Here is a 14,217-nt window from a genome sequence, read left to right as displayed (position 1 = left end):
TTTTACTGTTTTTACCATGAACAAATATGAGAAAATAACAGCCTTAAGGAGTATCAGTTATATGACCCATGCTCCCTAATCTCTCTCTTCTGAAGATAATCAGAGTCAAATAGCAGGTTTCAGAGGCTCCGTTGCCTGAAGTCAGTGGGGACTTTTTGGTCTCCACCCCTCCGGGGGCATCTGACTATATCTAGAGAAGATTTCAAAATGCTTTGGGTTGTTACCACTGGGTGCAGGGTAACGGGGGTGGCTGCAGACATGGAGTGGGCACGTGCACAAGATGTCCCCTGGGACGCAGATAACACCCTCCCACCCCCACCACCAAGAACCTTCCTGCTCAAAATGTCCATCATGTAGCAGTTGGAAAGCCTCGCCTTAAGTGGATCCTTTGCTTTTAGGATCTCTTAAGGAGAACCACTTTGAAGTGGGGACTTCCAAGTATTCCCTCCCCATTCTGGATTTTGTCACATCTGGAAACAGAATAAGGCATAGAAAGTTAGAGCCTCAAGTGCAGACTTCAAAAAAATTTTTTTTGAATTTATTTTTGGCTGTGCTGGGTCTTCGTTGATGTGCGTCTCTTCTCTAGTTGTGGTCAGCAGGGTCTGCTCTCTAGTTGCGATGGGCGAGCTTCCGCTGCAGTGACTTCTGTTGTTGCGGAGTGTGGGCCCTTGGGTGCATGGGCTCCAGGAGTTGTGGCCTGTGGACTCAGTAGTTTTGGCTCCCGGGCTGTAGAGTGTGGGTTCAGTAGTTGCGGCGCATGGGCTTAGTTGCTCCTCGGCATGTGGGATCATCTCAGATCAGGGATCGAACCCGTGTCTCCTGCATCTCCTGCACTGGCAGTGGATACCTTACCACTGAGATACCAGGGAAGCCCTCAAGTGCAGACTTTTAAGGGGAAACATTTTTATGTTGTCATCTTTGTGGGTATGACCACTAAAGATATTTTGAACTATGTGGTTTTTCCTTTATTGTTTGTGTGTCTTTAGGTTAAAAAATGGGAAACTCATATTTCTTCTTGTATGTGCTTAAAGAAAATCCCAGAGACTGATGTTTCTTATTCCTACTCTTGTCTTAAAGCTGTCGTTGCCTCTTTAAGACTGTGTAAAGCGAAAGCAAAGTCGCTCAGTCGTGTCCGACTCTTTGCTACCCCATGGACTGTAGACTACGAGGTTCATCCGTCCGTGGCATTCTCCAGGCAAGAACACTGGAGTGGGCTGCCATTTGTAAGAGAGGTGTATATACAGTTTTACTTTCCAGAGAAGCTTCTATGGCTTGATTATGCTCTTACAAATTCTCTTGGGTAGAGAGTATTAACATTCAGACTTCAGTAGCAGGTATCTTAGACTCCTCTTACTTCCGGCAACTTCTCCGCTCCTGACCGTTCTTGGGGATAGCTGATGTTATATTCCTGCTCTGTTATCATCGGCGCCCCACCTATTTGACCACGGTGTGTTTGCTGTGTACACGCCTCTGTCACATGAAGGTAGGAGCCCTGCTTCGAATGCTAACAACTTTGGATAGATTATGCATTAAACAGAGTTGTATTTCTACAGAAAGTGACATTTTGTGTTTGTTTTAAATAAGAAAACCTTTTTAGGTGAGAACAGTGAAGTGGGAATGAAATATATAAAATAATGCGAGGCAAGGTAGACTGTGATGGGAAACTGGGTTCTTATCTTTCCCTCTGACTTCACGAGGTTGTTGTTGTTCTTGCTTAGTCGCTGAGCCAAGTCCAACTCTCTGTGACCCCAGGGACTGTAGCCTGCCAGGCTTCTCTGTCCATGAGATTTCCCAGGCCTGATTACTGGAGTGGGCTGCCATTTCCTGACTCCAGAGGGTGCTTTCCTGCAATTCATTTATTCAGACAGTGTTGTTGAGCATCTCCAGGCACTCTGCACCACGTTCTGTGTGGGGCTGAAGCTGTGGATCAGAGCACAGTGCTCAGGTCAAAAACTGCCCAGCCAGCTCTTTCCGAAGTACAGTAGACAATACACAGAGGGTGTTCTGCCCAGAGTGGGCCCAGGCCACCAGGGCCAGAGAATTCCTCCAGGAGCAGGAGAGGTTTCCTAATCCTTTATTGAAATGAGTGGGACTTGGAAATAAGGAGAGGGTTTCAGGAAGAGAAACTAACATACGCAGAGACGTAAAAAAAGGAGAGCATGATCCTAAAAGAGATGGTGAAGGTGGTCTTAAGGACTTTGGGAAGGTCATGTACACACTGCTCTATTTAAAATGGATAACCAACAAAAACCTGTTGTATAGCATGGGGAACTCCGCTCAATGTTATGTGGCAGCCTGGATGGGAGGAGGGTTTGGGGAAGAATGGATCCATGTGTATGTATGGCTGAGTCCCTTCACTATTCACCTGAAACTATCACAGTGTTGTTAATCGGCTGTACCCCAATACACAATGTTTTTGTTGTTTAAAAAATTAAGTTATTAACAGATGGTTAAGATGGTAAATGGCATGTTATATATTTTACCATAATAAAAAAGTTGGGAAAAATAACGTGGGAAGCCATTTACTTTATCTTACCCTTTGCATTAATACATTCCTTTAAAGAAAAAAAATCAGTAAAACATGATTCCCTAGAGGAACTGCAATTTGGAAGATGCAATGAGAGCCCCGAGTGTGGGAGGGGCAAGGAGGACAGGAGCAGGAGGTGGAGTCTGTGGGCTCCAGATTGTCAAGAGCAGTGAGCTTTCCTAGGGGGTGGGCAGCCATACAGGGATTGAAGGCAAGGAGTGCCCTAGTCCCAGTCACGTTTCAGACAGCGCACTCTGGTGGCAGGATAGTGATTGGAGTGGAGGAGACAGAGACCAACGTGGAGCTTTGGGGCAAGAATCTATAAGCAAAGCATGGTGACAGCCTGAGTTGGGTGGGATCAGAGGTGGGATCAGAGGTGGGGCGTGAAGTGGACTCGTAGAGAGGGAGACAGAGTCACATCTCAGAGAGGTGGGAAAAAAACCTGGGGAGGGTGAGGGGGCGGGGAGGGGTCAGGGGACCAGAGACTTCAGAGTGAGGTTCAGTCTTTGCAACTTGGAGCTGTCGAATGAGATCCTGATGGAGAAACTGTCCTCAGCTGAAGGGGGAGGAGGGGGTTGGAGAGTGATAGGAGGTGAGGAAGTGAGCCCTGTGGGTCAGGCTTCGTGGAAGAGGAGAGGAAATAGCCAGGGTGACTGGTAGGACCAAGAAAGTGAGTCACAGCAGGTACTCATTGAACATTGAGTATGTGCCCACCTTTTATTTCATGAGCCTTTAAAACATTCTTATAAAAACCGGGAGAGCTAGATGGTATTATTGCCTTTTTATTTTTTAAACAGGTAATGGGTTTGGGGTTCACTTTCCCGGAACTCAGTTCTTTAGGGCTACCATGACAAAGTACCCCAGACTGAGTGGCTTAAAACGACAGAAATGTATTACCTCTATGGTTTTGGAGGCTGGAAGTCCAAAATCAAGGTGTCGGCGGGGCCATGCTCCCTCTGACACCTGCAGGGAAATCTTTCCTTGCCTTTTTCTAGCTTCCTGCTGGTAACCCCTGTCTTTTTTTTTTTTTTTTTTTTTTACAATTTATTTATTTTGGCTGTGCTGCGTCTCGTTGTTGCTCGGGCTTTTCCTTAGTAGCAGTGAGTGGGTGGCTACTCTCTTGTTGTGGTGTGCGAGCCTCTCATTGCGGTGGCTTCTGTCCTTGTGGAGCACAGGCTCTGGAGCACGCGGGCTTCAGTAGTTGTGGCAGGTGGGCTCAGTAGTTGGGACTCCCAGGCTCTAGAGCACAGGCTCCATAGTTGTGGTGCATGGGCTTAGTTGCTTGGCGGCATGTGGGATCTTACTGGACCAGAGATCTACGTAGATCCTGGACCTACGCCTCCTGCATTGGCAGGTAGATTCTTTATCACTGAGCCACCAGGGAAGCCCCCTGGCTTGCTTTGGCTGGCGCTACATCCCTCCAGTCTCTGCCCTGCAGCATCACACCAGGTCTCTGTGTGCTCTGGATCTTTACACAGTGTTCTGTCCGGGTCACTGATCCAAGCTTCCTTTTACTCGTAGGGACACCAGTCATTGGGTTAGAACCCATTCCACCCTCCAGTCCAGTATGATATCATCTTGATTACATCTGCAAAGACCCTGTTGCCAAATAAAAACACATAGTTTATGGGTCCTGGGAGTTGGAAGTAGAATGTATCTTTTTTGGGGGGAGATGCAAGTCAACCCACAACATGATCTGATTTTAAAAATCTCTGCCCTGTCTTTCCTATGTTTACACAATGAAGTGTGTGAATTTAAATGATCCAAAATTATCTTCAGATTTAAAATTGTGTGAAGATGATTGTGAAAGTTTTAAGTGATAATCATAGAAAGCCTTGAAGGGGAACAGTTGACTTTAACTGGAAAAAAAACAGTCAAAGATGAAGAACTGGAGGGAAGAGAGAACTGCTTAGGTGAGGGGTTCCACTCTGGGGTGGCCTGGGCTGCACCCACCACACTGAGCAGAGAGGTACCCACCAAGCTCTCAGTCCTGGCTTAGCTTTAATGGTAGGTTCTAAATTTCTATTTAAAAAACTAGTTTCTTCCCTGGTTGAAATTTTGGGAAATAAGTGGCAAATGGATGGCTATAGGGAGGGGACGAGAGAAAAGAGAAACTTAGTTTGAACAAATCTTTAACGAATAAGTCAGTTCAAATGAAGTATTTACAGACATTCGCTTTGTTCTGGGTGCTATGAGTCCTCAGGTGTAAAGATAAGGGTGTGATATTAGGACCTTGTTTTCTAGGTTTGCACATCTAGAGGCAGGTGATAAACAGTGATACCACAAGGACCACTTAGCCAGTTGGTTGTACAATGATCTCCAGTAAGAAGATGTAAAATGTAGAAGAAAGCGTTGTGTCTTGGGACTTAAAGGAGCACTCCTTCTGGTTCGTCTCCATTGCTCTCTTGGCCGTGGATCTCCCAACAGTTCGCCTGTGCGTGGAATCCAGGCTCTTCTCCCCAGATGAAAATTCTTTAGGGTGATCCCATGTGTGCAATTGAAGACAGGTTGTCAATCTGTTTGCACAACTAGAAGAATTATTAAGCAGGTGGCTGAAATGGTAATAACCTGACAGAACAAATTGTCACTAATTTGCAGTCACTTGGGCTCAATATTGGCATCTGTGACTTTCAAGCCAGGCATCCCCTTGTGTTCTCACAGCCTCAATGAAGTGAAAAGCCCTCTGCTTCCAGTTTTCCTCTGACCTGCTCTTTGTCTTCCCAGCTCTTTGGAGTTTCTCTAAGAAAAATATACACGAAGGAGCAAGAATTTAGAGTCAGAAAGACCCATGTTTGAATTTCTGCAACTCTGGGCACATTACTGAACCTCAGAGGGGCTCAGTTTCCTAATGGGAATAAATACTACAAATACTACTTGTCTCATTGGGTGATGGTTGTAAGAGTGTGTGTGTGTTTTAGATAACGTGCACATGTTTAAATCTCTCGTCACAGGGGCTAGTGTATTAGACCTCAATAAATATGTCGTATTTTCTCTCCTGCTTATTCCATCTTTTAAAAATAGATCTCTGTCAGACTCTGAGGAGAAACATTAACATTAATGATCAAATATGGATTTTTTGAATTATTCAGTTTTTAGTAATCTTTAGAGCGTTTCCATTTCCCAACTTCTGTGTTATGAATGAGAATTTCCCAAATGCCAGATTCTACCTCTGCAATATATACTCTCACCCCCCTTTTTTAAACTTTTTATTTTATGCTGGAGTACAGTTAACAATGTTGTGTTAGTTTCAGATGTACAGCAAACTGATTCAGTTACATATATTCTTTTATAAATTCTTTTCCCATTTACATTGTTATGTAATACTGAGCAGAGTTCCCTGTTCTATAAAGTACTTCCTGATTGTTATCCAGTTATATACTCTTACTTAACATGTACAAAATAGGATAGATAATACCTAGAAACTCATTTAGGGCAAAATTTGGATTCCCAGGCTTGGGGAAAATATGGTCAGAAATGATGCAAAGACTGCTTTTGATCTATTCTACATTTTTATTTATTACTGGTTCTAGATATCTTCCAAGTCTGACCTTCAGCCCCCTACTTTTGTCTTTATTTGTGTTTTGTACAATCAATGATTTAAATCATATGCTTTCAATTAAAATGTTCAGGTTCACAATCTTGTCCACCATGTATTCAGGTATGTTACCATGGGGAAGTTACTTAACCTCTGTAAGCTTTAGTTTCCTCATCTGTAAATGGTGATGGCGATCCTTGTCTCACAAGTGTTACACGTAAATGATACAATGTATTAGGACCACTTAGCTCAAATTTCGGAGAAAGGCAATAGCAACCCACTCCAGTGCTCTTGCCTGGAAAATCCCATGGACAGAGGAGCCTGGTAGGCTGCAGTCCGTGGGGTCACTAAGAGTTGGACATGACTGAGCGACTTCACTTTCACTTTTCCCTTTCATGCATTGGAGAAAGAAATGGCAACCCACTGCAGTGTTCTTGCCTGGAGAATCCCAGGGACAGGGGAGCCTGGTGGGCTGCCGTCTATGGAGTCGCACAGAGTCGGATACGACTGAAGCAACTTAGCAGCAGCAGCAGCAGCTCAAATTTGAATGTAAATAAAATGCACTTTGTAGCAGTGGCTAATAATTTACTAAGTCATGATTGTTAGGTTTTTTCAGATGATTTTGGTATCTGTCTTTCTGTTCTTCCTTCATGTCCTTAATTTCCAGTTTTTTCCCCTAGTTGATGATCATAAAACAAACCTCATCTTTAAATTCCAATATTGATAATTTGCTGCCACCTACAGGCTAATATGAAAAAAACAGACATGTAATTACTAGCTTTCTTAGACTGTGAACATAAAATCTCAAGGTCATTTTGGTAGTCCCAAAGTTAACTGTGGACAATCCCAGAACCCCATTTCCTGAGACACTTATTTTCCCTGGTAGCTCAACTAAATTCTTGATTAGTATTAATAGAATCATCTTAGATTAGTTTTGGAATTGGACAGTTATTCATAAAGCATTATTAGGTATTATTATTATCATCATCATCATCATCAGATATTGCATCTTCCCCCATAAGCAGATTTACAAAATAGTGTTTATTAAAAACACAAAAGAATCTTTGTTATTTAAGGTAAGTTTAGTGCCTGAGTTTAGTTGGGCTTTGTTGCATCCTAGTGAACTTGAGACATCTGAGCAAAACATTAAAAATAAAATTAAGGATGTTTATACTGAACTCTCGGAGAAGGCAATGGCACCTCACTCCAGTACTCTTGCCTGGAAAATCCCATGGATGGAGGAGCCTGGTAGGCTGCAGTCCATGGGGTCATGAAGAGTTGGACACAACTGAGCGACTTCACTTTCACTTTTCACTTTTATGCATTGGAGAAGAAATGGCAACCCACTCCAGTGTTCTTGCCTGGAGAATCCCAGGGACAGGGGAGCCTGGTGGGCTGCCGTCTACGGGGTCGCACAGAGTCGGACACGACTGAAGTAACTTAGCAGCAGCAGCATACTGAACTCTGTTGTGGTGCTTACTCCCTTGCCTTGTACGATTGTTGCCTGTATGCTTCTCTTCCATTCTCCTGCTTAAGCTTCTTTTTCTAATAACCTGGTACATGGGATCCATTTGCAAGCATACATGGTCCGTCCTCAGTGGTTTCTTTTTCTCTTTTTGGCTGCACCATGAGTCTTGTGAGATCCTAGTTCCCTGATCAGAGGTTGAAACCAGGCACAGAGGCCTAACCTCTGGACCACCAGGGTTTCTGTGGTTTCTGACTATACATAGTACAGCATCTTGGCACAGTCTGATTTGGCTCAAGCTTCCAGTGCCAGATATCAGGGGATGGGTCCAGTAAGGTTTATGTGCTAACTACGGGGTTGAATTTTGCCTTGAAAATAACAGGGAACCACTAAGGGAACCACTTTAAGCCGGAGAGTGACGTGATAAGATTTTGATCATGACTTGGGCAATCCGTTTGCAGATATGTTGGAGGGACTTGCAGAAGCAATTATTCACTGAGCCTTTCCATCCACTGATTGTACCTGTCACATCGTTTCTGCATGAAAGGACTTAATCATATCCTATTCACCACTCCAGTTTTTGAACTGTTTTATTTGTATTACTTTTATGCCTTTAACAATTCTGTAAACATCTTTCAGATGGGCACTGTTATGCTATTGATTGTTGTCATTTTAATTATCCACTGCTATTGTGCACTGAATATACAATAGACCAGGAGCAAGTGTCTTTGTACCTTTTACTCAGTGGATATATGGACATACGAATGCTTCTGGGCTTGCCATGGTGCTTGCTGCTTGTTGAACAGCAGGCTTGTTCTCTCTCCTTCATCTCTGCCCACCTGCTAAGTCTGTCATCTGCTGCCTGGCATCTTGCTTTGGGCGGATGCCACATTGCCACTGTGGTTGAGCTAGCCCTTCCCAGAAGTGGACGTGGGGGCTGGTATGATTACTGTAACACTTACTGGTGGAAAGAGGCGAAGAACAGGAAGAGAAGGAGACCTTTCCCTGGTTCCCTCTGAAAAAAAGCCTTTGCCATGGGACTTCCCTCCTGGTCCAGTGGTTAAGACTTCGCCTTCCAATGCAAGAGGTGCAGGTTCAATCCCTGGTCGGGGAGCTGGGATCTCACATGCCTCATGGCTAGAGGACCAAAGCATAAAACAGAAGCAATATTGTAACAAAATCAATAAAGACTTAGCTATTGTCAGAGGAGACTGAAAATCCCAAACCATGGAAATGGATGGCAAAACAGTGACTATGGAAAGGTGATCGAGGCCTTGTTTCAGGTGTAAAATTTAAGGGGGCATCGAAAAGCTCTGCAGTCCAGATAAGTATTATGTTAATGCATTATTTGAAGAAATTCATGATGAACAAGGGCTTCCCCTGTGGCTCAGTGAGAAAGAATCTGCCTGCAGTGCAGGAGATGAGGGTTTGATTCCTGGGTCCAAAAGATCTGGAGGAGGGCATAGCAACCCACTACAGTATTCTTGCCTGGAGCATCTCATGGACAGAGGAGCCTGGCGGGCCACAGTCCATGGGGTCACAAAGAGTCAGATGTGACTAAGCATCCATGCATGATGAACAAAATACTAACATTTTAAATAAAGACAAGATCTGAAACAGTGTTATGATAAGCCACTCTTGGAACCTGAGGAAAAAGGAAAAATCAGCCATACTGAGCCTATCTGTTTAAGAATTTGATATTTTGTTCATCATGGATTCTTTGAATTAACTTTTATTTTTTTTTAAATGTTGCATTAAAATATTAAAATTATTTATATTGAATTAACTGCCCTCATAAATTCTGCACCTAAGGTTCAGGGGCCTCACTGAACTTGCCCTTAGCCTTGTACTTGGTTGGTTGGGCAGAAGAAGGGGGAGTTGCTGAGAGTCAGGTGCCGCCCTGGCTGCCCCTTGGAAATACAGAATTCTTCCTGGTGGATGGGTAGACACTGGCTATTATTTCAGGGCAGTGGGTGTGGCAGGATTGGTCTTAAATGATGTAGAAAGCTTTTATATGGGTGTTGGTCATTTCTCTGAATATATTGTGTTTGCCAAAAAGTTCATTTGGATTGTTCTATAAGATGTTACAGAAAAACTCAGAAGAACTTTTTGGCCAACCCTAGATAAATTAGGAGCTTCCCTGGTGGCTCAGTGGTAAAGAATCTGCCTGCCAGTGCAAGAGACTCGGGTTCAAGCCCTGGATTGGGAAGATCCCCTGGAGTAGAAAATGGCAGCCCACTCCAGTATTCTTGCCTGGAAAATGCTCTGGACAGAGGAGCCCGGCAGGCTGCAGTCCCTGGGATTGCAAAGAGTTGGATATGATTTGGTGACTTAGCACGTGTGCATATAAATTAGGATTTTATTCTAAAGGGTTATCTGGATGAGGCATATTTTTTTAATTTTATATTTTAAACTTTTTATTTTGTATTGGGGTGCAGCTGATTAACAGTGTTGTGATAGTTTCAGGTGAACAGGGAAGGGACTCAGTCATACATATATATACACATTCTCCCCCAAACTGCCCTCTCATCCAGGCTGCCACATAACACTGAGTAGAGTTCCATGTGCTATACAGTAGGCCCTTGTTGTTTATCCATTGTAAATAAAGCAGTGTGTACATGTCCATCCCAAACTCCCAAATTATCCTTTTCCCTTTTCCTTCCCTCTGGCAACTGTAAGCTTGTTCATGAAATTTGAGTGGATGAGTGCGTGCATGCTAAATCATTTCAGTCATATCCGATTCTTTGTGACACTATGGACTGTAGTCTGCCAGACTCCTCTGTCCGTGGAATTCTCTTGCCTGGAGTGAATGAGACATATTTTTAAAAAGTTACAAGAAGATGTCTCCCACTTCCACTAGGGAAAGAAATGGAATACACTTTCTTTAGGCTGTTCTTCACTGAGGCTATAAGAGTTGAATCTGACTAGTAGAGGAAGCTAAAGACATTTACAGTCTCCTTCTGTGAATATTAGTCATGCTGATTTACTAGTTAAGCATTTAAAGTCTTGGCAAGATCTCATTCTTGGCCTCTTAACTCTTCTGCTTTGTAGTAAGTATATTGTGACTGGAGAAATGAACAGAAGCTGAGAGAATGCTGTATTTTCTAAATTCCTATTTTGAAAGAGTGTAATTTGGTGGGTTTTAGTAGTTAGCTCATAAGTTTGTTTTGTTTTGTTTTGTTTTTTTTCTTGTCCTTTCCTAGGAGAGCCAGGCCTTTTGAAAGCAGGAAGATGAGATATGGCTCTTACCTCATTGGCTTTCTTCTGGCTGGGGCTGTGAAGGAGTCCAAAGGAGAATTTTACTTAGCTTTCATACTTTACAAACTTTTTTTTTTTTTTTTTGTCTTCAACAAGGTCTGCTGAGAACAGACCCAGTACCTGAGGAAGGAGAAGATGTTGCTGCCACGATTGGTGCCACCGAAACTCTGTCAGAGGAGGAGCGAGAGGAGCTGAGAAGAGAGCTTGCAAAGGTAAAGGAGCCATCCTTCTGGAGCTTCGTTTTGCACTTAAAATATGTCATTATTTGTTTTTCTAAAGTACCTGGTGATACTGTATAGTCAGTTTCAGGGGAGAGAAGGCAATGTGTGTTTACTCACCCTAGAGAGCTGGAGTGAGGAGGAGGACATGGGAACATGTGAGACCAGTTGGTTTTTAATACGAGGAAGGGTATTTATGGGTAAAGTGGGTCTGAGAAGTAGAGTGTGAAATCAGAAATGGATGAGGGCCACTAGTGAGTGTCTTCTAAGTGACCTCACTAGCCCTGATGCACTTGGCTTTCAGTTGCTTTGGTGACTTCTTTCTACCTTTGGCAATGTTGTGGATAGAAGCTCTTTGAATTTTCTTTCCATTCCTCACTCTCTCCCTTCCTCTTTTAAAAATTTTTTTAAAAATCAGCCATCTCAAAGTGTACAGCTGAGTAGCATTTAGCAAACTCACAATGTTGTGCAACTATCATTTCTATCCAGACATTTTCATCACGTCCAAGGGAGACCCCATACTCACTAAGCTGGCATGCCCACTCTTCCCTCCCTCATTCCCTGGCAGCAACTAATTGCTCTCTGTCTCTATGGATTTACCTATTCTGGATATTTCATTTCAATGGAGTCACATAGCATGTGATTTCTGGTATCTGATTTGGTTCATTTAGCATAATATTTTCGAGGTTCATCCTTGTTGAGCTTGTATTGGTACTTCACTGTTTTTAATGGCTGAATAATATTCTCTTGTATGTATCTATTATATTTTGTTTATCTGTCCATCTGTTGAGTGGATATTTGGGTGGTTTCAACCTTTTAACTATTGTAGATACTGAGCTAAGGAATATTTGTGTAACAGTACTCGTTTGAATACCCATTTCCAATTCCTTTGGGATATACCCAGAGGTAGAATTGCTCATCACATGGTAATTCCATGTTTAACTTTTGTTTTCCAGAATTGCCAAGCTGTTTTCACAGCAGGGTTGCCATTTTACATTCCATCACCAGCTTCTCTACATCCTTGCCACATTTTTTATTTTCAGTCTTTTTGATTATAGCCGCCTTAGTGACTGTAAAATGGTATCTTGTTGTGCTTTTGGTTTGTATTTCACTAATGAATAAGATATTGAGCATCTTTTCATGGGCAAATTAGTCATTTACATACCTTTTTTGGAGAAAGTCTATTCAAATCCTTTCCCACATTTTTAAAGCAGTATTTGTCTTTTTGTTTTTGAGGTAGAAGAGCCTTTTATATATTTGGATGCTAGATCCTTTATCAGATGTATTAATTGCAAATATTTTCTCCCATTCCATACATTGTCTTTTTGCTTTCTTCATACTGTTGTAATGCACAAAAGTTTTAAATTCTGTGATGAAGTCCAATTTTTTTTTTCTTTAGTTGCTTGCCCTTTTAGCATTGTATCTAAGGATCCATTTCCAAAACTAGATCATAAAGGTTTACACAATATTTTCTGCTAAAGCTTATATTTAAGCCTGTGGTCCATTGAGTTAATTTTTATATATGGTTTGTGGCAGGGTTCAATTTCATTCTTTCACATGTGAAGGTTTTTTAGTACCATTCATTGAAGAGACTATCATCGAATGCTCTTGGCATCCTTGTCAAAAATCAGTTCGTGTGTATGTAAAGGTTTATTTCTGGATTCTCAATTCTGATATATTCATCTATATGTCTGTCCTCCTGAGAGTACCACATTCTTGATTACTATAGCTTTGTAGTAAGTTTTAAAATCGAGAAGTATGATCTTTTCACCTTTTTCTCCTTTGTTAAAATTGTTGTTTAAAGTCTCATGCAATTCTATATTAATTTTTAGAATCTACACTTCCACCCACACACCAAAAAATGCCATTGGGATTTAGATAGGATTATTACTGAATCTAAGGATTTTGATTTGGGGGAGTATTGTATTATTACAATACAATTAAGATTGTAATCATCTTAACAATATTAAATCCCACAATCCATGAACATGGAGTGTCTTTCCACTTATTTAGGTCTTCTCTAGCTTAGCAATGTTTTGTAGTTTTCAGGGCACAAGTCTTATACTTCCTTAGTTACCTTTATTTTGAAGTTTTTTTTTATTCTTTTGATGTGATTATAAACAGAATTTTCTTAATTTGCTTTTAGATTTTTTCATTGCTACTGTGTAGAAATATTAATACAACTGAAGTTTGCGTATTAATGTTATATCCTGCAGCATTGCTGAACTTGCTTATTAGCTCTATTAAATTTTTTGTGAATTATTTAAGTATTTTCTCTATATAACATAATGTTATCTGCAGTCAAAAGTAGTTTTACTCTTCCTTTCCATTTTAGTTGGCTTTTATTTATTTTTCTTCTCTATTGCTCTGGCTGAAACCTCCAGTACTATGTTGAATGACAGTGGTGAAAGTGGGCATCCTTGTCTTGTTTCTAGTCTTAGGGGAAATACTTTCAGTCTTTCATCGTTCAGTGTGATGATAACTCGTGGTTTTTATAAAAACACTTATTCATGTTAAGGAAGTTCCCTTCTATTCATAGTTTGTTCAGTGTTTTTATCATGAAAGGGTCCTGGATTTTGTCAAATGCTTTTCTTCACTTATTAAGATGATTGTGCATTTTTTCCCTTCATTCAGTTAATATGGTATATTACATTAATTGATTTTCGTATTTTGCATCATCCTTACATTCCTAGAATAAATTCCACTTTATCCTAGGTGTATGTATTCTAGGCCTTGATGTATAATCCCTTTAATATGGTTTTGGATTTGGTTTGCTGGTATTTTACTAAGTATTATTGCACCTATATTCATGAGAGATCCACTTGCAATTTTCTTTTCTTATATCTTTGTCTGCTTTTTGTATCATGGTAATGGCTGGCCTCTTGGAATGAGTTAGGAAGTTTTCCATTCTCTTTTGTGGAAGAATTTGAGAAGGATTGGCTTAAATTCTTCTTTAAGTGTTTAGTAGAATTCACCAATGAAGCCTTCTTGTTTTGGACTTTTATTTGTTGGGAAATTTTTAATTATTGATTCAATCTTTTTATGCGTTATAAGTCTGTTCAGACTGTCTATTTTCTCTTGGTCAGTTTCAATCATTTGTGAATTTCTAGGAATTCATTCATTTCATTTAGGTTATCTAGTTTATTGGCATATAATTGTTCATAATATTCTCTTACAATCTTTATTTCTATAAGGTTGGTAGTATTGTCACCAC

The 14,217-nt window shown here is 41.3% G+C and overlaps 1 protein-coding gene across 2 annotated transcripts in view; it reads left to right on the top strand.

The window, feature by feature from the left end:
- Positions 1 to 14,217, top strand: part of TPD52 (tumor protein D52) — a 128,087-nt gene that overhangs the window by 85,815 nt on the left and 28,055 nt on the right. For both annotated transcript variants that reach the window (XM_055546342.1, XM_055546341.1), the window contains exon 2: positions 10,882 to 10,997. In XM_055546342.1, coding sequence (XP_055402317.1) covers positions 10,882 to 10,997 — 116 coding nt within the window. The remainder of the gene's footprint in view (positions 1 to 10,881; positions 10,998 to 14,217) is intronic.

Source organism: Bubalus kerabau, chromosome 14, assembly GCF_029407905.1.
Source record: "Bubalus kerabau isolate K-KA32 ecotype Philippines breed swamp buffalo chromosome 14, PCC_UOA_SB_1v2, whole genome shotgun sequence".
NCBI lineage: Eukaryota > Metazoa > Chordata > Mammalia > Artiodactyla > Bovidae > Bubalus > Bubalus kerabau.
This window is presented reverse-complemented; position numbering and strand designations above follow the sequence as displayed.